This window comes from Podarcis liolepis (assembly GCF_965112155.1).
Source record: "Podarcis liolepis genome assembly, chromosome: 1".
Classification (NCBI taxonomy): domain Eukaryota; kingdom Metazoa; phylum Chordata; class Lepidosauria; order Squamata; family Lacertidae; genus Podarcis; species Podarcis liolepis.
The window spans coordinates 81,599,218-81,622,035 of NC_139554.1; the positions used below are offsets into that span (position 1 = coordinate 81,599,218).

At 47.7% G+C, this 22,818-nt stretch overlaps 1 protein-coding gene across 13 annotated transcripts in view; it reads left to right on the forward strand.

Moving 5' to 3' along the window:
- The window catches only part of PITPNM1 (phosphatidylinositol transfer protein membrane associated 1), a 32,494-nt gene extending 9,801 nt beyond the window's left edge, over positions 1–22,693 (forward strand). For 7 of the 13 annotated variants that reach the window (XM_083497879.1, XM_083497880.1, XM_083497878.1 and 4 more), the window contains 19 exons: positions 2,842–3,153; positions 3,928–4,023; positions 5,056–5,160; positions 6,218–6,276; positions 6,450–6,691; positions 7,365–7,554; positions 8,001–8,108; positions 8,698–8,879; positions 9,947–10,146; positions 10,238–10,408; positions 12,827–12,979; positions 14,777–14,925; positions 16,205–16,315; positions 18,450–18,566; positions 19,038–19,186; positions 19,920–20,069; positions 20,907–21,090; positions 21,250–21,378; positions 21,527–22,693. In XM_083497879.1, coding sequence (XP_083354005.1) covers positions 2,842–3,153; positions 3,928–4,023; positions 5,056–5,160; positions 6,218–6,276; positions 6,450–6,691; positions 7,365–7,554; positions 8,001–8,108; positions 8,698–8,879; positions 9,947–10,146; positions 10,238–10,408; positions 12,827–12,979; positions 14,777–14,925; positions 16,205–16,315; positions 18,450–18,566; positions 19,038–19,186; positions 19,920–20,069; positions 20,907–21,090; positions 21,250–21,378; positions 21,527–21,781 — 3,062 coding nt within the window. In that variant the 3' untranslated portion in view covers positions 21,782–22,693. Of the gene's footprint in view, positions 1–2,841; positions 3,154–3,927; positions 4,024–5,052; positions 5,161–6,217; positions 6,277–6,449; positions 6,692–7,364; positions 7,555–8,000; positions 8,109–8,697; positions 8,880–9,946; positions 10,147–10,237; positions 10,409–12,826; positions 12,980–14,776; positions 14,926–16,204; positions 16,316–18,449; positions 18,567–19,037; positions 19,187–19,919; positions 20,070–20,906; positions 21,091–21,249; positions 21,379–21,526 lie in introns of all 13 variants that reach the window. The other 6 variants (XM_083497876.1, XM_083497877.1, XM_083497882.1 and 3 more) reach the window with 1 other exon arrangement.
- The last annotated feature ends 125 nt before the right edge of the window (positions 22,694–22,818 follow it).

Sequence of the window (22,818 nt, forward strand, 5' to 3'; positions counted from 1 at the left end):
TAATCCCAACTTGAATTCCTCCCATACCGGCCCCCAAATTTAAGCTCTTGGTCTCATCAAAATTTCAAATGGCCAATGGTTCCAGGAAAAATTTTTTAAAAAAGGTGTAAATGACCATCCCAGTTGAGTAACCCTTTGCAGCAAAAACGGTTGTGAACAGATGCCATTTGTGATGACACAGGTGTTAGGTGTGGTATAAAGAGTTTCTATCTATGCAGTAATTCTTTTTGGCGGGTGGGGAGTCCAAAGGCTGACAGGATGGCTTGTATGGATTTCCAATTGATTTGGTGGAATGCCTTTGGAGGATGGATGGTGGCTAATGGATTGAAGTTGAATCCTGACAAGACAGAAGTACTGTTTTTGGGGGACAGGGGGCGGGCTGGTGTGGAGGACTCCCTGGTCCTGAATAGGGTAACTGTGCTCCTGAAGGACCAGGTATGCAGCCTGGGAGTCATTTTGGACTCACAGCTGTCCATGGAGGCGCAGGTCAATTCTGTATCCAGGGCAGCTGTCTACCAACTCCACCTGGTACGCAGGCTGAGACCCTACCTGCCCGCGGACTGTCTTGCCAGAGTGGTGCATGCTGTAGTTATCTCCCGCTTGGACTACTGCAATGCGCTCTACGTGGGGCTACCTTTGAAGGTGACTAGGAAACTACAACTAATCCAGAATGCGGCAGCTAGACTGGTGACTGGGGGCGGCCGCCGAGACCACATAACACCGGTCTTGAAAGACCTACATTGGCTCCCAGTACGTTTCCAAGCACAATTCAAAGTGCTGGTGTTGACCTTTAAAGCCCTAAACGGCCTCGGCCCAGTATACCTGAAGGAGCGTCTCCACCCCCATCGTTCTGCCCGGACACTGAGGTCCAGCGCCGAGGGCCTTCTGGCGGTTCCCTCATTGCGAGAAGCAAAGCTACAGGGAACCAGGCAGAGGGCCTTCTCGGTAGTGGCACCCGCCCTGTGGAACGCCCTCCCAGCAGATGTCAAAGTGATAAACAACTATCTGACATTTAGAAGACATCTTAAGGCAGCCCTGCTCAGGGAAGTTTTTAATGTGTGATATTTTAGTGTATTTTTAGTTTCTATGAAAGCCGCCCAGAGTGGCTGGGGAAACCCAGCCAGATGGGCGGGGTACAAATAATAAATTATTATTATTATTATTATTATTATTATTATTATTATTATTATTCTCTGTATCTATCGACAAAAGTGCTTCTTTTTTATTATCTCAGCAAAGGGTTATCAGATCTTTTAGCAGCTTTGTGTTGTGTGTGCCTTGGCATTACGGATTGCCTGCTTCTTCAGGGGGAACTGAAAGTAGAAGCAGCCTGCTGCAGGCGTTTAGCTAAGATGTCATGGTTTTATTTATTAAAGAAATAGACTGATCATTCACATATGACAATAGATCCTTCATGACTTGATGAAGCACCAAAATATAAGCTTCTCTGAGTGATGGTTCCTTTATGAACCATCCGACCAGATGGTTCCTTGCCAGAAGCAGTACGCTTAATTTGCTTTTGCATTGTTCATTAATTGCCTCCAGGGAAATGTTGGGTGAGGTGATAGGGTGGTGAAAAGGAAGGCATGGCATTGTCAGATAAGAGTTTCTTCCAGTATGACAGACAGGATTCCTGCCTGCTTTTACCCATAGATATTTCCTGCAAAAACAGTGTGGGTATTGGATTTTGGCTTAGGCTTATTCCTTTTTCAGACTCACTACTGAACTCAGAATTGGGATTGGGCTGTGAGGGTTATGCATGCCTTCTTGCTTCCCTCTCCTGCATTTTACTAGCGAAGGCTGAGGCAAGTTGAGATATCATTCACACAGTTAACAATTGCATAAATGGTTTTTAAAACGTGAGTTGCAAGTGCAGGAAGCCCAATCCAGAATGGAGCCCTCGTTCGCGGTGGGGTGGTGACAGCGGCAGGGGTATACCTTTGACCCTTGTTACAGTCCAGAGTGGGGCACCCATGCCTGCTATTTACATTGGTATGGGAAAATCCCCCCCAATGCAAATTGCTGGCCTAGAACCCCACCCCCACCCCCAATTCAGATTGTGGCTTTAGGCAGGGACAAAGGGTTATAGCCCCACCTAGTCTCCATGCCAGAGTTCTTATCTGGAGGACCCCCCCCCCCCAATTTACTTAAAAAATAAATTCACAGTTGCAGATTGAATGGATCTAACTTGGCACTTAACTTTCTGTGCTTTGGGGTTTGGTTTTAAAACCAGCCTTTCAAAAGGAGAGCAGATTCATTCCTAGTCACAGTTTTAACCAGGGTTGATGATGGCTGAAATATAATGGCAAGATGAGATAGAGAAGGTTAGGTGCATGCAGCGCTGGTCTGCCCATGAGGTTGAGTGAAGCAGCCACCTTGGGCACCAGAAACCCCTGGTGGAGTGGTTCCCATGCACCCCTGGAAAAGTGGTGCCACCATTGGTGCTGATTTCTGGCAAGATCTCATCAATCTCGCCAGTAACATGCAACCTAGGAAAGGGATGCTTTGGCAGCATTAGGTCAGGCCGGCACTTCCTGTTTGGCTTCAAGCAGCAAAGCTGAATGTGTGAGTGGGATCCACACACAAGCAGGGATAGGGCATTTAATCCAATGGCCTCCCAATTCTCTAAATTTGGTTTATCTTGTTAATCTGAACTGGACCTTAATGCTTTCCTTAGCTTTGAGGGAAATGGGCGATGGAAACATTTAAAGGTATAATATCTAATGCTGGTATTGTCTCATAATGCACTGGGAGCTGGAGCTAGGCCTGATGATAAAGAAAGCTAATGGTTCCTGGGGGGAGAAGAGCAAGTGGCCCCATGGTTTGTGGCATCCCCTGTAGGTCTGCGGAAGGTGATGCTCCGGGCCCACCGCCAGGCCTGGTGCTGGCAGGATGAATGGATAGATCTCACCATGGACGACATCCGGAGGCTGGAGGAAGAGACGGCACTCATGCTGGCTCAGAAAATGGCCAAGTGCATTGAGCCCGACGCAGGGCCTGCAGTGCCCAGTCCTGAGAGCCCGGCTGAGCTGGGTGGCTGCGAGAAGCAGGACCGAGTCGACAACCTAAGGGCTCCTGATTCCTCTCCAGATGATCCATTTGCCAAGCAGTGGTCGTCGTCTTCTCGGTCATCGTATTCTTCTCAGCATGCTGGTGAGCAGTCATTTCCAGCAAATGGAGGGAGCAAATGGCAGTGTAGCGGGAAGGTGTGAGGAGGATATAGAGGGTTTCCCCTCCTGCCCCTTCTTTTGGGTGTAAGAGAGTTATACTGCTGCTGGAGGTAGGCTTTTGGATGGGCATATTGGAGAGTGTCCATTTTAGTGACACACTTTTTCTCTCTCCTCTCCTCTCCTCTCCTCTCCTCTCCTCTCCTCTCCTCTCCTCTCCTCTCCTCTCCTCTCCTCTCCCTCATACACCCCAATATTGTGTGTGTGTGTGTTCACACCCTAAAAGTATGGGGAGACATATCTCCACATGCACACTTGTACATTTTAAAAGGAAAAAAGTGTAACGGTTCCCTTCTGAAATAAATTTTACCTGCCGTTGTTTGTAATTAAGCTTAATCAATTTCATGGCTCGTTCTCTTGTACTAGATGAACAGTAGCTGCTGCTGCTTTTTAAAATTGGGATAACAGAGAGGGCAGACTTCCTATTGTGAAACTTCCTCTTCTTAGTCATACAGTAGTAAGCAACCGATGCTGAGTGTCGGAGCTGCAGTAAGGGTGAAATTGCCCCCATTATTCCACATACATAATCTCCTGTATATACCCTAGGATAAGAAGCTAACTGTTGCTTGCATGGGGAAAACTTTGGGGTTATTTTTTAATGTCAGCATTGGGAGCAAGTTAAGCTTGCTTTAGATATGAGGATAGTTTTGGGGGTTTTTTTACCTCTTGATCATAAACTCTATGCTTGATGCCCCTACAGCTGGAGTATCTCCTCACAGCTTATCAGAGTGGCGGATGCAAAATATTGCACGGGATTCTGAAAACAGCTCTGAAGAGGAATTCTTTGATGCTCATGGTATGCAGTGCTGGGTACAGGAGGGTTCTGTGCATGCATCTGTTTTTGAGAGGGCTGAGAGCTATGGGTGCCTGTTGCTGTTGGTTCTGACAGTTGCCACTGCAAGCATGTGGAGGCTGGTTTACAGGGACCTGTGTGACCCGGCCCTCTGTGGGCTTGGAGTTGTGTTTGTTTATATTTATCTTTCAATCACTTCCCCAGATTCATCCGATTTGTGTGGATTGGGGAAGATAAAAATCTCTGGTTTTTTTACTCTCTGTAAAGAGGAATGCACACACATGGAAAGGCAGACCTTTTTGTTCATAGGAAACATGCATGTTTTGCATGTGTAATGCTCCAAGTTTATAGGAAACATAGGAAGCTCCCTTCCACTGAGACACAGCATTGGCCCATCTTGCTCAGTATTTACACCAGAGATTTTCAACCTTTTTGAGTCCATGACTCCCTTGACCAACTCCCTTCTTCCTGCGGCACCCCTGTGGGGCTCAGGAGCCCAGTTATGTCACCCTTTGCCCGCAGAGCTAGCAGCCTCTCACCCTTTTTCAAACACCCCCCCCCCTTGTGGAGGCTTCCCTCAGCCTCCTCTCCTCTCCCCTCTCATTGGGATTCCTCTGCCACTGGTCTCTGAGCTGCCCCCCCCCGCCCCAAAGAGAGGTGCCTCCTCACACTGCCCCACAGGGGCCTGGGAAGCATCCCTTGGCCAGCCCCAGAAGCACCATTTGCCTGGGGAGCTTGTAGCCAGGGCTGCTGTAACAAACCGCCATGCAAGCCTTTGGGAGGCAGAGACGTGAGAGGGCATCAGCAGAGAGAGGGAAGGAAAGAGGAACAGAGGGCAGTGTTTCCTGCTGTATCCCTGGGTAACACCCTGGGTGACACCCCAGGGTGTCACAGCACACTGATTGAAAACCACTGGTCTACCCTGATGGGCGCAGATCTCCTGTTTGTGAACTTTGGCGCAGTCCTGTTAAACATGGCAGTTTGTTCAGTGTCTGCAGTGCACTTGCCTCTCAATGAGTTTTCCTTTCCTAGAAGACTTCTCCGACAGTGATGATGTTTTTGCCAAGGAAATCACCAAGTGGAACTCAAATGACTTTCTCGACACTCTAGAGCGACCCATTGAGCCAGATGATGTTCTTGGTAAGAGAGCGGTTCAGGTGTTCCATGCAGAATAGAGTCTGCTCATGGTGTGAGTGAATTTGTGCATGGAGGAATATCCACTGGTCTTTGGTAGTGCTTCTGGAGATGCTAAGAAATCTCAAATTCCATAACTGCACATCTCAGATTCTGAAAATGGCCTATGTTCTACACCAAGAGTCTCCAACTTTTATGGGCCTGGGGGCATATGTGAAAATCTAAGAAACTGCCATAGGCACCACAGAATATTCATTTCACAGAGCAAAATCTGGAGCTTTTCAGAACCCCCTTCCCCAAAAAAACAACAGACAGAACACACACAAACACTTGAAAACAAATAAAGAACAAGCAAAAAGAAGCACACCCTCCACACACACAAAAACATCCAACCCACACCCCCTCAAACCAACCAAACCAATAAAACCTAATTTGAAAAAATAATACCAGGGTGGTATTGAAGCATAATCGTTTTCATGCAGAGCTCTAGACTTCTCTGCTTATTGCTACAAGATAATGGGGCACTGGCAGTATAATTCTGTCCCTTGAAGTACAGGTAACTCAGAGCTTATGCAAGTTTTCAGTTCTAGGGGGTCTACTTGTAAAAATGAAATTGTGTAAAGTCAGGACCCCAGGAACTGGCCTCCCTGCAAGGTGGAGCACTGCTTACCAGGCTTTGAGAAGGAGGGACAAGGGCTCTGGGATGCTGCTAGAGCCCTCATACCACTTTCCCAAAATTTGATAAGTGAAGTGCTTACTGGCCTTTGGGAGCTTCGCAGGGCCCTCCTGTGACTTTCCCAGATCCCAGTAAGCAAGGAAAACCCACTGGATGTGTGGGCAATGAATAAATGGAAAATGGGGAACAGTGGGTTCCCCCTCCATTTATTTATGTATTCCCTCTCATGAGTGCATAGCTGCAATCTTGTAAGTGAAAGCAGTACAAGTTGTCGATTACCTGTGAAGGCCATTCCTGTTCCATTTGTGATTTCTATCCTTCGTGCCTCACATTGCTTTCTCTCTTCTCTGCCTGGTGCCATTGACTAAAACAATGTTGTCTTTGCAGTTGATGCTGTGGCTGCCAAGCCAGACAGTGATGGTGTTGTGGCACCTGGCCCACCAGAGGTGAGTGAACCCCTCCTCACCATACTGCCTTCCCACGTGGGTACCTTCAGAACCATGGCGCCAAGACATGGGAGAGGGCTTGTGGTTACAGGACCATTGTTGTTGCCTCCCAAGTCACTTTTCCAGAACCCCAACTTGACACCAGACCCAGTTCTACATGTCTCTTTCCATAGGCTGGCTCAGAAGGCAACTCCGGGACATGCCGTATCCATGCGCTTTTCCTGATCCTCCACAGCGGCAACATCCTGGACCAGGGCGTGGGAGAGCCGGGCTCCAAACAGGCCGATGTGCACACGCTCAGCGCCACCTTGGACACAGTCACCCGCCTACACTTCCCCGAGGCACTGGGGCACATTGCGCTGCGCCTGGTGCCTTGCCCGCCTATCTGTGCTGCTGCCTACGCCCTCGTCTCCAAGTAGGAAGCGTGTTCTGTCAGGCTCAAGAGCGCTTGGTGGGAGCAGGACTGTTCCCTTCTGACTCAGGGCTTTGGGCAGTTGATTGTGCAGGAGCTCAAGGAGAGCACTGGTGCCTTCTCCAAGCACTAGTCTTTTATTCGGGGTGGGTGGGTGTTTTGTAGAAATGGATGAGGTGTGTGGTAGTATATGGTGCCTAGCGACATGCAAGGGGCTCAGTGTGAATAATGTGCTACTGTGGATAAGTGCCGACCTAGGGATTGTGGTTTGGGTGAAGTATTCAGACTTTGATGAGAGATCTTAGAGCAGGATTTTCATGAGGTAATTCTGTTCCCTTTTTTCATAGGCCACCATTGTATATATATTAGGGTAGAAAACAATAATTAAAAAGTATGTGCATATATATATATGCTTTCCCCCAAAATTCCCCACTTGCTGGCAGGTCATCAAGGAGAAACCGTTGGCCCAAGATCTCTTTTTAAACTGTGGTCAGAAAAGGGGCCTCCCTTTCTGAATGGGCTGCCTGCAACTTCCTTAAGTTCTAGCCCTTAAATCCAGAAGGTAATCTGGAGTCACCTCCTGGGCTCAGTACCAAGATCTGGGTGTTGTGAGAATGATCAGGTCCTTGGTCTGAGAGCGTGTCTTGATCGTTTCTCTCATGGTCTCCTTTTCCAGACTCAGCCCCTACAGTCATGACGGCGACAGTCTGTCCAGTAGCCAGGACCACATTCCATTGGCCGCTTTGCCTCTCCTGGCCACCTCCTCAGGCAGCTACCAGAATGCCGTCGCAACCGTCATTTCCCGTACCAACCAGGCCTATGCCAATTTCATCCACTCTCCTGATGGCGCAGGCTTCTGTGGCCAGGTCAGAGGGTCGGGAATCTGAAATAACTTTGAGGGGAAACCCTCTGTGCTCCAGTTGGAACAAGCATTTTACCCTCTGTGCTATGGTTTTGTTTTGCTTTATCGTCTTTTAAAAATAGAATTAGGGTCTTTGCGGGGGGGGGGGGGGAGGAATACTAGATTTAAAAAAATAATCTTTTGTTTTGTGAAGGTTCTGAGACATCTCCATCACACGACCCCGTTCTTTTATAAAACTGCTGCCCCCGATATTCCTTGGCTTTCAACCACATTGGTTAAAGCAGTGCAGTCTCCACTGGATTCACGTCTCAGCTGTAGGAAAGGGGTGGGAATGCAAGGCCTTGTTTAAGAGGCTGGCTTAGGCTTCATGCTTCCTCTGATTAAACAGTGACTGCGGGGACGTTCCTTTCATCAGTGGGGAACTAACTCTGTTCACGACCCCCTTTATAGGTGCTGCTGATTGGGGACTGTGTTGGTGGAATCCTGGCCTTTGATGCCCTCTGCCACAGCCGTGCTGGTGGGTCAGGGAGTCGTGGGAGCAGTCGCCGTGGCAGCATGGTCAGTTACTGAGCTGTGGTCCATCCCTTCCTTTATGCATTTATAATCAGCTTTTTTCTTTACTTGAGCTCTGAGGGTTCTGGGGAGGAACAGGGATTTGACATGGGAGGGATGAGGGATTCTTCTGATTTGGCTAGCAAGTATTGCTTGCCCAAAAGTTCCTGAAGAGTTTGAATTTGATATCCCGCTTTATCACTACCCTAAGGAGTCTCAAAGTGGCTAACATTCTCCTTTCCCTTCCTCCCCCCCCAACAAACACTCTGTGAGGTGAGTGGGGCTGAGAGACTTCAGAGAAGTGTGACTAGCCCAAGGTCACCCAGCAGCTGCATGTGGAGGAGCGGAGATGCAAACCCGGTTCCCCAGATTACGAGTCTACCGCTCTTAACCACTACACCACACTGGCTCTCCTGCCCTAGTATATAGCAGGTCAAGCCCAGCATCCACCCCATTTCCTCTTCGAGGCCTAGTAGGTTCTGTTACCAGAAGAAGGCCCTCCCTCTTTTAACATTCGCTTACAAATAGCAAAGGCTTTTGGATCTCCTTAGTAGAACAGAGATACACACTTCCTGATATTTTCCTTTTTCTTCAGAATACTGAGCTGCTTTCTCCAGAGACTTCTGTTGTGCGAGACCCCCTGCTTGAGAGGGCAGAAGTGTGTGGGGTGGGCCGCGCCAGTCCTGAGCCTGGGGCACTTCCCTCCATCCAGAAACCCAGTGACAACGTGACGCAGGAGGGCGATTCCTCACAACAGCAGCAGCAGTTCTTGACCAGGTGAGGCAATGTGGGAATTTGGTCTGCAAAGCAGACTGTCCTATTAGGCTAAAAGAATTGGTTAAAATTAGATTAGTGCCCATTGGGGTTGAAAGAGCGGTCAAATGTGCACCCATTCATAGCATAGGGCTACTGACACCTGGGACCTGATAAGGAGCTTCCTCTATCCCACCAGAACAGCCTCAGAGCATCTCCTTTTATCCAAAACCCTGCACCCCTCAGGGAAACTCACACTGCTGCCAAGTGTACAAATAAAAGCTAAATCCTTCCCAACACCTACAGCAAATCGTTAAACAATTATAAACAGCCAAAACAATAATAGCGAAGATACAATTCATAAAATGCTACTAACCACACAAAAAGGTTGTTGGAGCGTAGATCCTCGTGCCTTATAAAATTAGAAAAGGCACAAATATAGCTGACAATATTACTAACAAGGATTACTCTTTCCTTCCTATCTTGGTGTTAATCTTTACATGTAACCCTGTAATACGCACTTTTTCTGCCCCACAATTTCCTTCTTGGGTCTCCTTAAGATTATTTTATACTAAAACAATGTTAAAGTTGTGTGACTGCACTTACGTTCATAAACCTTTCCTGATAAATTAGAGGTAGTGTGTCCCCCTGTCTGAAAAGAGAGGAAGGTGAAATATTGATCTAAATTAATGAAATAGGAGGGCTCTCAGATATAGAAATAGCTGGCTTTGTGTCTGCTAAAAGAAATTTACAAGCTGTCTAAAGCTGAATGGGTGCACACACAAAAATGCCACGTATTCACAACTTTTTTTTCTTTTTTGAAAAGAGGGAAAATAAAGGCAACTCTGATTTTGGGTGGTAGGGGTGGGTGACATCTGAGAAGTGGGGACGGCACAAGTCCATTTATGCTTCTTTACATGGGGAGAGGAAACAACGAGATCATGTGATCTTTCAGGCAACAGAGAAAAATGCTGGCCTGGTGGAAACCTACATAAAGGTCCTTCACAGGGAAGGTGGTTCTGTTGGGGGAGAGCGTAGGAGCTGTGGGCTGTTTCCTGGCAGTGATGGAAGTCTTCTCCTGCCATCTCCAGCCTGCAGGCTAGCATGCCTGCCTCGGAGGCAGAAGGAGACCCTCGACGTAGCAGCAACTCGTCATCCTCGATGATAGAGACCTTTGAGGGGCCAAGCACGGTTGGGAAGCTGGAGTTCAAGGTGTCTGGTTTCTTCTTGTTTGGCTCACCCCTGGGGCTGGTTCTTGCCCTCCGCAAGACGGTGATGCCGGCACTGGACGGTAAGGGTCCTTTCCCCCTCCCCTGTCTTCCCTTCGCCTTTCCCCTTCTGCCGAAGCAGGATTCCTTACCCTTTCTCTTTCCCCTCTTCAGTGGCCCAGATGCACCCAGCCTGCGAGCAGGTCTACAACTTGTTTCACGCGGCTGACCCCTGCGCCTCGCGCCTGGAGCCTCTGCTGGCCCGCCAGTTCCATGCCGTGCCTCCCTTTGGCATACCCCGTTACCAGAAATATCCACTGGGCGACGGATCGTCCACGTCACTGGGTGAGAAGAGACGCCAAGACTAGCCTTGGACATGCTTGGGAAATGTGGTGTCCCTTTGGGGGGTATGGGGGAGTGTGGAAGGAAATGCTACAGTATCTGGATCTTCAAATGGTGGGTTGTGGGATCCCCTCCTGGGGTGCAGCCTGATCTGAGATGAGTTGTTGCAGTAGCAGCAGCAGCCCTACCTTAATACAAATGTGTGTATAATTAAGAAGTCGGTCCCGGAATGCACGTTTGGACTAAATATGGGTTCTGCATTGGAAGAGTCCTGCGATAGCAGGAGTGAGATATGGGAGCTCAGCGATGCTGGGACTTTTGGAGATGTGACATTGGGTGGTCTCCCATGTTCATTTGTGTTGAAGAACGCCAGGCTGGATTTGCAGGGGGGCACTACTGGGGTGGTGGAAAAGTTATTTTTATTTTGAAATATGGGGTACCTATCTGTTCTGGGGAGCGCTAGCATTCTGTGAAGAAGTAAAGGAAGTCATGCATTCAGCCACGCACAGAATTTCAGCAGGGGCAACTATTCAAAAGGCTGGGCAGCAATGGGACAAGTTGCACCTGCCTTGGCCTAAAACTGTTTCAGAGCAGGATGGCTGGATGGTTTGAGTCACGGTAGGGGAGGGTAACATTTATTTCAAGCATTTTACTCTGCTGCTTGGCCAAAAAGGCTCCCAGAACTGATCAGCAGTAAACAAGACAGTCTCCGCCTGCAGGAAGGGCTGGCTTGCCACAAAGCAGACTGAGGTGAGAGCAAGAGGCAGCAGCTGTTGTGGGAGCAGCAGTGGCAGCTGTGGCCCCTGGCTGTTCCTCTTGAGTCCTGCTTTCCACCTGTCCATCTGCTACAGGCGGTTTGAATGGCTGCTGCTACAGGACAGTTGAGGGATGGAAGGGCCCAATAGAGCTGGTTTCTCAGCGGAGCCAACGGTGCAGTCCCTGCTTCCCACTCCTTCCTTTGCAGCAGCCAGATGGAATGGCTCCATGTTCTCCTACACCAAATGCTCCCTACAAATACAAAACTAGCCTAAAAGCCCAGAAAAGGTGGGCTAGATCCTTTATGTGCTGCATTGGTATTTGCATAGATTTTTGCATGTTTCATTTTTAAATGCATTTTTATACGGTCTGCGGTCTGAAGTGACACGACCCATTCTACGGCTAGTTCCCGCCTCATTTGACTGCATGCATAGACCCAGCCTTAGTCCTCATCCTCAGCATAAAAACATATTCTTCTACAAGTGGTGTGGTATACATGCCCATATATGGGTGGCCACCCCTGGCACAGCGAGTGTCTCGAAAGCTTCAACCGTTAGGCTCAAGGAGGAAGTGCCCCTCCCGCCTTGTCGGAGGCGAAGTTCCTCTGTTCTTTTTCAGACGCAAACCACACAAACTATGAACCTCTGTTCTCCTTCTGCTCTGAGAGCAGTAATATAATGAAGCATATAGGTTTTGTTCAGTCATTTCCCCCCCTTTTAAGCTTTGAATAATTTTGTTGTTCACCTGTGTTTGTATTATATGCTGGGAGCTATGCCTGTGATCATTCCACTTGTCAACCCCGCTTTGATTTAGCTGCCTACGAGATGGAGCTGAATCCTTCATGATTTATTTTTTAAAATTTTCATGGAACAGGGCAAACAGGAATGTGAGAATTGGCAGGATTGAGCACTCAAATGACTGTAAATACACACACACACACACACACACACACACACACACACTGCTGCTTCTCCCTCTGCTTGCCAATCCCCTGCCATGCCAACGCCTTCTCCTTGCTTATATTCCGCAGCCCCCTTTGTGCATCCCCCCATGATGATATCTTTAAGACAAATAGAATCTGAATACCAAGCCTGTCAGCTTGTTCAGTCGCAGAAGGCGATAAGTTCTGTTGGTGGGTGTTGTGTATGTGTGGGTGTTTGCTAGTTAATAAAATAACTGTTCTGAATCAATACAATGAATCCGGAACTTCCATGTTGAAGACAACACATGGTACCAGGAGTGGCATACAATGTGTGGAGGTACTAAGGGATAGTTGAGGGCTCTGCATCCTTTATTTCTGTCACATGAGGCAGCTGAAGAATGGAAGAGAGTGAAGTTTGAATATAGCAGGAAGGGAGAGACACCAAAAGAAGAAAAAAAGGGGCTGTTCTAAACAAGGGGAGAAGTTTAAGTAAAGGTGGGGATAGAGAGAGACACTGAGAGGAAAATGATGGGTTTAAACAACAGCAGAGGTTTTAGTAAAGCAGGGATGAAGCGACTTTGAGAGGGGAGAAATAGTGATTTTAAACAGTGGCAAGTCAGCATTGCTTCAGAGGCACAGTACTTGGAGGGCACCGCACATAAGACCAGTGGAAGGCTGGGAGGGATTGGGGGATATGTTATAATTGCCATACTCACCTCTATTTACCTTTCCATTTGGCCTAGCTGAGGCCTTGCAGAGTCACTCTTCCCTCTTCATGGATGAATTAGACCTTGTGACACCGCCCACTCCAACTGGTGCTTTTGGAGGTTTCTGGAAAGGGAACGAGGCAACCACGTGTGAGACTACTGTAACCAGCACCAATGAAGTTGTGAAGAGTAAGTTACATGTTGCTTGTCCTCCCCGCCACCACCAATTTCTATGCCATCACAGTTAAATTTGGCCCTGTGTCTACTTTTCATCCAAGTGCATTTATGAGGCCATTTGAGGAGGGAAAGTTAGGGCTTTTCTCTCTTTAATGTTTAAAAATCCGTGTTTGTTTGCTTGTTTTTTAAAATGATGCTCATTACTTTTTGCACCAGAAATTAATCAGCTTTTTCTGTTTTAAACACTGCAAACAGTTGATTCTAACAAAGTGTTACACATATCCATTTTGTTGAAGTACTGTACTTGTAACATATTGCCTGTAACAATCTGTGGGGGTGTCTTTCCTGTGCTCCCCTCATAACTTAAAATGTTGGTGCATAAAGCAGTTCCTTGATGCTCAGCAGCTCAAAAAGTGTATTAGGCAGGCTTTTCTGAATTCATGAACTGAATCCTAACTGCAGATTCAGACTGGAACCCTGAACAATGTTTCTTGTGTCTGTGAGTCAAACGAGTTCATTTTGCAAGGATTGAATATTTGCTGTGCTGCCAAGAAAAGGCTTGTTCTTTGACTGGCCCACCCAAATTTGACATTGCTACCATAGCTTGGGCATATTGTGCCCTTTTGTGTCACATGCAATTCCGCATTCTGAACTGAAGTGCTTTCACACTCTTCTGGCTCTGCCAAGCCACTGAGTTAGTGCCTGACATACTAATAAACCCAAAATCTGAATTATAATGAACAAAGAGTAAAAGGCTGTATTCCTGTGCGCAGCCAGGCTGCTTAAATTCTAGTGAAGTAGAATTGAAAGAGCCCACTGAAATGAATGGAATTTAAAGATTACAGGCCAAGATAGTATTTGCATTTAATGTTCGGGGCTTTTTCTTTTTTAAAATGCAAATAGAATCAGCTCTCAAGGGAGTGGTTGATGATTGGCATTTGCTTTGTAGGGGAAATCCCAATTTCAGAGGAGGGTTTATTTTTAGGACTGCAGCAGTTGAGGAACAAGATAAATTTACCTGCTGTGATCCCAGTAATTAATTGTGCCCCAAACTGATCCTATTTCTGTTTTTTAAAAAAACAAACAAACCAACCTGCATGTTAAATGCAAAGGTGAAACATGTGGATAATAAAATATTTTGGCCCTTTGGAAACCTGTTCTCTCCAGTTTCCCCCCTATGTCCATTGCCTTCCCTTCCTTTGGGGGATGGGGTGTTATCTAGGGGCAGAGGAATCTACTACCATATCCCAAGCCCTGTTGCCTTGTGCTGGTCAGGGCAGAACGTCTCTACAGGACAGTTCTTTTTATTTTATTGCTACACGAGCCCCAGGCTGGTGTCCTGAGGATTGGGATTCTCAGGTCTTTGGACCTCATGTCTGTCCTTGAAAACACCCTGTATCAAGGCTTTTCTCTTGCTACCACTGGCGGGAGAACTGCCAGTAGCAGTTCTTTGCCTGCCTGGGCATAGCTGGGACCTCTGCTGTGGCGCAGGCTCCCCTACCCCACTAGCAGAAACCAGCAGAGAGGCCATCAACGTAGGCAGGCAGGGCTGTGCTCTTAGACTGTGAAGGACTGGTTGAGGAGGCAGATGTTGCCATATCCCTAGCAGTGCCAGTGTTATTATTGTCTGACTGACTTGAGGCCTCAGAGAATGTGACGAGTAGGACTTGTTTATTTGTTGGGGAGGAAGTAAAGGTAACAGGAAATGGGCAGACAAAGTACAAGCAGCTGCATGAGTGTAGTTCACAGCTGAAGTGAGGAGACAAATGGAGCCACCCTAATAACAGTTTCTCTTCCCTCTGTGTCTAGTTCTGGATCGTTGGTGGGGTGCTAAACGCATTGACTACTCTCTCTATTGTCCCGAGGCATTGACGGCCTTCCCCACCATCACCCTCCCTCACCTTTTCCATGCCAGCTATTGGGAAAGTGCTGATGTGGCGGCTTTCATCCTGCGCCAGGTACCAGGGCTGTGGGCAGGTGGAAACGTCCCTGTGCTGGGGAACAGGGTGTGGTGGGCTCTAATTGTTCCTCTAATGGGAAACTGGCATCTAACAATAGGTTTGCACAGTAGAGGGGAGGGGCATATAGGAGGAAACCTAACCCAGGCAGGGGACATGGGAGTAGAAATGGAGAGAGACTCGGGTGGATAGGTGAGTGCTACCTTGCATAGTTAAGGGCAACTGCGATGTACATTTTGGAGTGGATGTGGATTTTGAGGAGGATTCTTTTCTTTCGGTACCTGGGTGGATTATGGAACAAGATATTGGATCAGCTGAACACTTCGCAAGGAGATCCTAACAGTGCTGGGCAAAGGCTTGTTTTGTTATGCAGAGCAAAACAGAGCACAGCCCCCATGTGCTAGGGGCAGGCATGGACTCCTGGTTTGGAGAAACCAAACCAAAAATAACACAGGGGTTTGTCGGAGTGGCTCACCAATAGAGCACAAGCTTCGCATGCAGAAGGTCTTGGGTTCGATCCCTGTCATCTCCTAGGCAGAAGGGATCAAATAATGGGAAAGGCCTGTGACTGAGACCCTGAAGAGCTGCTGGCAGCCAGAGTGGACAACACTGGGCTAGATAGACAATTAGGCTAATGATATTTTCGTGTCACATGCCAGCAAATTCAGGTTAATAATAATAATAATAATAATAATAATACTTTATTATTTATACCCCGCCCATCTGGCTGGGTTTCCCCAGCCACTCTGGGCAGTTTCCAACAGAATGTTAAAATACAATAGTCCTTCAGATATTAAAAGCTTCCCTAAACAGGGCTGCCTTCAGATGTGCAATTAAAGCTTGTGCAATTAAAGCTGATTTGGAGTTCTTGTGCAACAAGCCCACTTCCCCAAAGATCTGACTTTTTGCAATAAGGAAGGTGACAGGAAAATGTGCTGGAAAATGTATCACAATGTAGCCTATCCTTCCCTGAAGCAAATTGGAGGGGAAGGATCATTAAATAGCCAACACTGTGTATAACTTTCCTTCAAACTAATCAGGATGACTTCTCAGTCAGGATGCCATTTGGAAGTGCCCTTAGTATGCTCTGGTGCGAAGCAGCTATAGGTTCACATTTTGAATCTATTTAGGAAGGATATAACAGACAAAGGGAGCAATGAAACTGTCCACTTTAATCTGCCCAGTGTCTGTATATTATGATTGTGACTGAAACTCTCGGAGTTGGTGCCTGTGAATGGCACTCCTGAAGCCTGGCCCTGATGTTCCTATGTGTTTGCAGGTGATTGAGACAGAGCAGCCCCAAGTGACAGAGAATGAGGAGAGTTCCATCTACAGCCCAGCGTTTCCTCGTGAAAAGTGGCAGCGGAAACGAACACAAGTCAAGATCCGGGTATGGAGCTCTGTCCCCCACGGTGGCTACCTTGCCTCTAACTCACACGTGCAAGTGGGAAATGGGACTCTGGCTTGGGCTGGGGCACTGTGTCTTCAGGGAAAGGAATATGAGCTGATCCTATTCCTTCCACAGCTAATAGCCTTCAGGATAACTTCACGGATGCTACCATATCATCACAGCTGTTGTCTCTCTTCCTGCCTCGCCCTTTATCCTCCTCTGCCACTTGCCAAAAACATGGTTGCCGTTTTCATTCACAAATGAAATCACACAATTTTATGTAGACACACATCTTTTTGCAAGATCCGTTTGGAGCATAAGATTTAGGTTTTCTTGCTTTAAAATTGAGGGTGTGGAGGACAACTTTATTAGCTTGTGCTGGTGGTGCTGTGGTCTAAACTACTGAGCTTCTTGGGCTTGCTGATTGGAAGGTTGGTGCTTCGAATCCCTGTGACGGGGTGAGCTCCCGTTGCTCTGTCCCAGCTCCTGCCAACCTAGCAGTTCAAAAGTACACCAGTGCAAATAGATAAATAGGTACCACTGCGTCGGGAAGGTAAACAGTGTTTTCGTGTGCTCTGGCTTCTGTCACTGTGTTCCATGCTGGCCACATGACCTGGAAAGCGGTGGACAAAAGCCAGCTCCCTCAGCCTGAAAGTGAGATGAGTGCCGCACCCCATAGTCACCTTTGACTGGACTTAACCGCTTTTACAAACACCTGCCTGACTTGTCATGCTAGGTGATGCTAATGAAGCCTTTGAACAACAAAGAGACGTCTCCTCGTTTTTTGCTCTAGGTCTAGGAGACAAATGCTCCTGCCCTTTTAAAGGTTCAGGTGCTTCTCCCTGACAGTGTAGTGAGAAATGGGCAGGCACCTGTCTGGGTGGGGCTGAGATGGGTTTGGGCACTAGGACTTGGAGGAAGTACAGCAGCTCAGGGCTGTGTAGGTTGCAGAGCTAAATGCAAAACTCTAATAGCAGGTTGTAATTCAGAACATGAATGTAGGTGGTATTTGAATGAAGTTTCCCTCAAGCAATTGTGATGCTTTTGAAGGTTTGACAATTGTTCCAGGGAACAAGATCATTCAATAAGAAGCAAATACTCTTTTATGTTTGTTACTGCATAAAACGTTTTTGTTTAGGCAAGCCTAACCAGACTTGTAGATGTTGACATGCTTTAATTTATTTTACTGTTGATTTTAATTACCTTACTGGTTGTAATTCAACATTGTGCTCTTCCAATTGTTCCATCTGGACCAGCATTTCAGCTTACCAGATGGAACGATCCCCATTTCCTCCCTCCATGTGTTGTTCTGGGCGTTCCCTGAACTCCCTCCCAGAGCCAATTTGTGGGGGACGACACAGGGGTGAGGGGGGAAGCCGCATTGTAGAAGTCAAAATCCTCGTGTAGGGTTTCCACTGATGGCACTGGTTAGGTGAATCCTGCCTTCAACGTTTTTAATTGTTTTAACAGTTTTTTATTGATAATTTTAATATTTCTTGTAAACCACTTAGATGTTTTACTGCAATCAAGTGGTATATAAATTGTGTTAAATAATAATAAAAAACACCTCACAGAGGAAGGGTGATTGCTGCCTTCTGTCAAGTACAGTGTAAGGTGGTTTTGTTTTTAATATGGCAACCTCAACACAAGAAAAAACGGTGGTTTTTGTTACTGGTTTCTGCAAATGCACACCCACATTGCCTAGAAGACACCCCAACCAGGGAAAAGGGCACTGTCCCACAGTTGTGTTTCTGATTCACTATGTAGGAATGCATGCAGAGCAGGGTGGGGAACCTGTATCCTTCCAGATGTTGCTGGAACTCCAGGCAGCTCCCATCAGGCCCAGCTAGAACAACCAGTGGCTAAGGATGATGGGAGTTGTAGTCCCAACATTTGGAGGGCTGCAGGTTCTCCATCCTTGTTTTATAGGAACAGATAGCCATCATATGGTGAGATTTCCCTGCCCCCTCAAAAGCAATGTAAACTCCACAAATTTCCTCTCATGAATTCATGTTAGAATTGCTGCGTTCTCTAGCCAGCCCTGTTCTCTAGCCCAGATCCAATTCCTGTGTTTTAATGTCCCCTTTTGCTGAGGTGTAATTAGTAAAAACTGCTTTACCCCTTTGGTTTACAGAATGTGACAGCAAACCACCGCGCCAGTGATGTCATCGTGTGTGAGGGGCGACCCCAGGTCTTTAGCGGGCGCTTCATGTATGGCCCACTGGATGTGGTGACACTGACTGGGGAGAAGGTAACAAAAAGCATAGCTAAATGGGGATTCGGGGACATTCTGAAGACATCAGCAGTAAAAGCAGTAGGGGGCAGCAGACCAGAATGGAGCAGGCCATATGGGTGAAAATTATAGAGGAGGAGCAAGTACAGGCCACATGAGGGCCATGGGCCATGTCACAATGAGTCCTGAGGAGGCAAGGCATGGATATTTCCCACAGGGGCTGAGGAGCTGTAAGGAAAAGGGGATAAAATTAGTGTTAAATCAGAATAAAGCAGGGAACTTTCAGATGGGGTGTGTGGGATGAAGGATATGAACAGCACCTGCTGTCAGGAATTAAAGGGGAAATTATGCCTCCCCCCCCTCCAGACTCGGAAAAGGTAATGACTCACCAACCGTAAGAGATTAGCTGAGCTTGGGGACAGGTAACACAGTATAAGAGGTATGTGCAGTGAAGTGAACATTGCTGCTGCCCTTGATCTCTCCCCAAAGGTGGATATCTACATCATGGCACAGCCATTGTCAGGAAAATGGGTGCACTATGGCACAGAGGTGACAAGTGGCAGTGGCAGACTCTCCTACACCCTCCCTGAGGAGAAGATGCTGGGCATTGGCATGTACCCTGTCCGAATGGTAGTGAGGTGAGTGTGTGGTGAACCCTGTCCTGTGGTTGACCTTTTTGAGCAGAAATCCTATCCTCAGTCCAGCCTGGCTTATGACCACAAGACTTCAAAGACGGCCTCTCTCCATATGAACCAACCTGGAACCTGTGGTCATCATGGGAGGCCCTTCTTCATGCGCCTCCTCAGTGAGAGGTCCAGAGGGTGGCAACACGAGTACAGGCCTTTTCTGCAGTGGCTCCCCACTTGTGCAATGCTCTCCCCAGGGAGGGTCATCTGGCGCCTTCATATATTTAGGCAAGAAGCAAAAACATTCCTCTTGTCCCAGGCCGTTGGCTAATTTAACCATCTATGGCCTTTTAAACTGGTTGTGTGTGTGTTGTTTATCACTATGTTATGTATTTTTGTGTCTTTATATTGTCAACCACCCAGTGATCCTTGGATGAAGGGCGGTATAGCAATTTAATAATAATAATAGAGATTCTGGCTCTGAGACCAAGTGGATCACCATTTGTTTCCGGCAGAGGCCTTATACATGGTTCATATTGATAGGATGTCTCATTTGCCATAGTTGAACTGCTTGACCTGCCCCTTCCTTGGTTTTCTGAAGCTATAGGGAGAAGCCCCACCAGCCTTCTGGTGGCAGTCATCTCTATACCTGTATAGGGTCTTTGAGTGTGGTGGCCATGCCCTGGCGACTCTGAGAGGAGGGGCACTTGCTGGTGGGTTTCCTTCACTGTGCTTCTCTCCACAGGGGTGACCACACCTATGCCGAGTGCTTCTTAACTGTGGTAGCGAAGTCCACACCTTGTGTTGTTTTTAGTATTGATGGCTCCTTCACGGCCAGTGTCTCTATTATGGGCAGCGACCCCAAGGTGCGCGCTGGTGCTGTTGATGTAGTAAGGTAGGTAATAGCCCTTCCTGGGGACCCCATACCTTTCCCTGACCTGGTTGTCACTTCCCCCTTCCTATTGACTCTGAAGTGTGTGGGGGGTGGGGGAATGTTGATGATAATCTCTTCACAACTCTGTCTCCTGCTGGACTGATTTATAAATTTCTTCAAAATTCGCTTTATCACAATTCATCAAGAATTTTGAGCTGCAGAGACTGGTATGTGAATGCTCAGCAGAGTAAGAAATCAAACTTGCCAACATTCACGTCCTCCACCACCATCATTGAGTCTGCTTAACTGTGGAAGTTCAGTTTTCTCAGCAGAGTGAAAATGTGTAAAATAAATTTAAAATCCTCACTCTTCAAGACTTAATAAAAGCTTGACGCACCAATTATGGAAACAACTCTACTCCCCGCCCCCAAATTGTCATATCTACATCTGTATATCTCAGTGCCAAAATGCTGTCAAGGTGGATTTATTGAAAGAAGGTTTTGTCAGATGACTGGATTTTATTTTGATACTCACATTTGTCTAAACTAGAGTTGATGTCTGATAGATGAAGAAGTTTATAAGGGGATATTTCTGCAGATCACATTGGCTGCATCCCCTCAAAATGCACCTGGTACAGAGTGCCACTTCACTCTTAACAACCACCTTGTTGTACAAAAGGAAATCACTTTTTCATGCAGCAAACAACATGGGAAGTGGAGAGGGCTACTATTAACTTGACATTAAAAAAATAGAGTGAGATTAGTCTTACACCCCAGAAGGCACCCTGAATGAATGAATGAATGAATGAATGAGCCACCCAACTGCCACAAATACGGTAATCCCTCTTTGCCCCTTTAGGCATTGGCAGGACTCTGGTTACATGATCATCTACGTGACAGGGCGTCCAGACATGCAGAAGCACCGTGTGGTGGCCTGGCTTACCCAGCACAACTTCCCCCATGGGGCCGTCTCTTTCTGTGATGGCCTCACGCATGACCCTCTTCGACAGAAGGCTGCCTTTCTACAGGGCCTTCAGCAGGAGGTACGTAAGCATTCACCAAGGGTTCAGATATAATTGTGGGAGAGGCCCATGCATGTGACTCTGACACACCTTGCAGTGCCTCTGAGTGCAGTGGAAAGAGCACCACAGGAGAAAAAGTGTGGGAGAGAAGTCACCAATGTCTTCATCCATTTATTGCAGGCAGAGGTGACCATAGTGGCTGGCTATGGATCCACCAAGGATATCTCAGTCTACAGTTCTCTAGGGCTTCCCGCATCTCAAATCTACATTGTGGGCCGGGCTGTGAAAAAACTGCAAAGCCAGTGCCAGGTATGGAGTTTTGTTTCACAAAAAGTGTTGCCTCAGCTGCAGGCTGGGGGCTCCTCAGGCTCTGAGGCCTACAGAGCTTGTTGCTCCCTCAGGGAGGGGAGGTGAAGAACAGGGCAAGCGTCAGCTGCCTTCTCCTTTCTCCTTGCAGTTCCTGTCAGACGGCTATGTCGCACACCTGGCACAGCTGGAAGCGTCATCTCTCGCCCACTCGCCGAAGGGGACGACAAGGCCCACGCTGGGCAAAGGCAGCTACGGCTGCCCTGCTCCCGTCGACTTCCTGCGCAAGCAGAGCCAGCTGCTGCGTTCGAGGGGGCAGAGTCAGGCCGAGCGAGAGGGGCAAGGGAACGCCCAGCCCCGAGGCAAGACGCGCAGCGTTAGCCTGAAGTTGGAGAGTGAGGAGTGAGCCCGCCGTGGGGTAGTCTCTGCATTTTCTGACTCGCAGTGGCTGGTGCCAGGGCTGGGCCTGTGAGAGGCCACAGTTGTGAGAGAAAGGGGCCAAGAATACTAGGTATGGTTGGTCAGGGGGAAGAGTGAGAGAGGGGGCTCTGCCCAGCAGAGGCCGCAAGCTGGCATACAGTGCCACAAGGATACGGAGGAGAGAACTTCTATATAATCCCAGAGATTGCTTCCATTCCCATTAGTTCCAACTCCTGCCTGTTCTGTTTTGTGGTCTCTTCTGACCTGTAGTTCAGCCAGTGTCCCTCAAGTCATACCCTCTGGGGATTATGGGGGGGGGAGGGACAAATGGGGGCGGGGATGTTCATATTACCCTGACTTAAAAGTGTGCTACGTTGCTTGTGAATTGACTGTTCACATTCCTCCCCCTTTTCAAATTATTGAGGTCTGGGATATATAGTATTCCACTCTCCCCATTTGATGCCACGTGAGGCAGTAGTGGGTCCAGCCCCAACCATCTCCCAGGTCTTCCTATATCCCTCTGTGGCTGAGGTTAGGGTGGGTGGTTAGGGAAATATATACATCAGGGATCCCAGCTGCCCCTTTCCTGCAGAGGTTGAGCGCCTTGCTCCAGTCCCTAGTGCCGTTTCTCAGTCCAATCCTGCCTGTGCCCCGGTCTTTGGGTGTCTGCATGATACTGCCCTCCTGTGCATGTATTGTGTCCAGTGTGAGAGCACAGGATAGCCATGAATAAGGATGAATCCATACTTCCTTCCTGACAAAGGAGGGCTTGGTATTTATTTCATTGTGTCAGAATTGCCGGGAAGTCGAATCCTGTTTTGGAGGATTTGTGGGGGTTTTACAGTTATCTTTAAATGTGTTATAAAACTGAAAAAATAAAATAAAATAAAAACAAAAATTGAAGAGTGAATGTGTGTTTTGAGGTAGCAGTTGAGGGATGGGTTAGTTTGGTACAGTTATGTGCCACCCACATACCCGAGCGGTGTGGGATTCCAGGGGTGCCAGGATCATTTACCAGGGTCT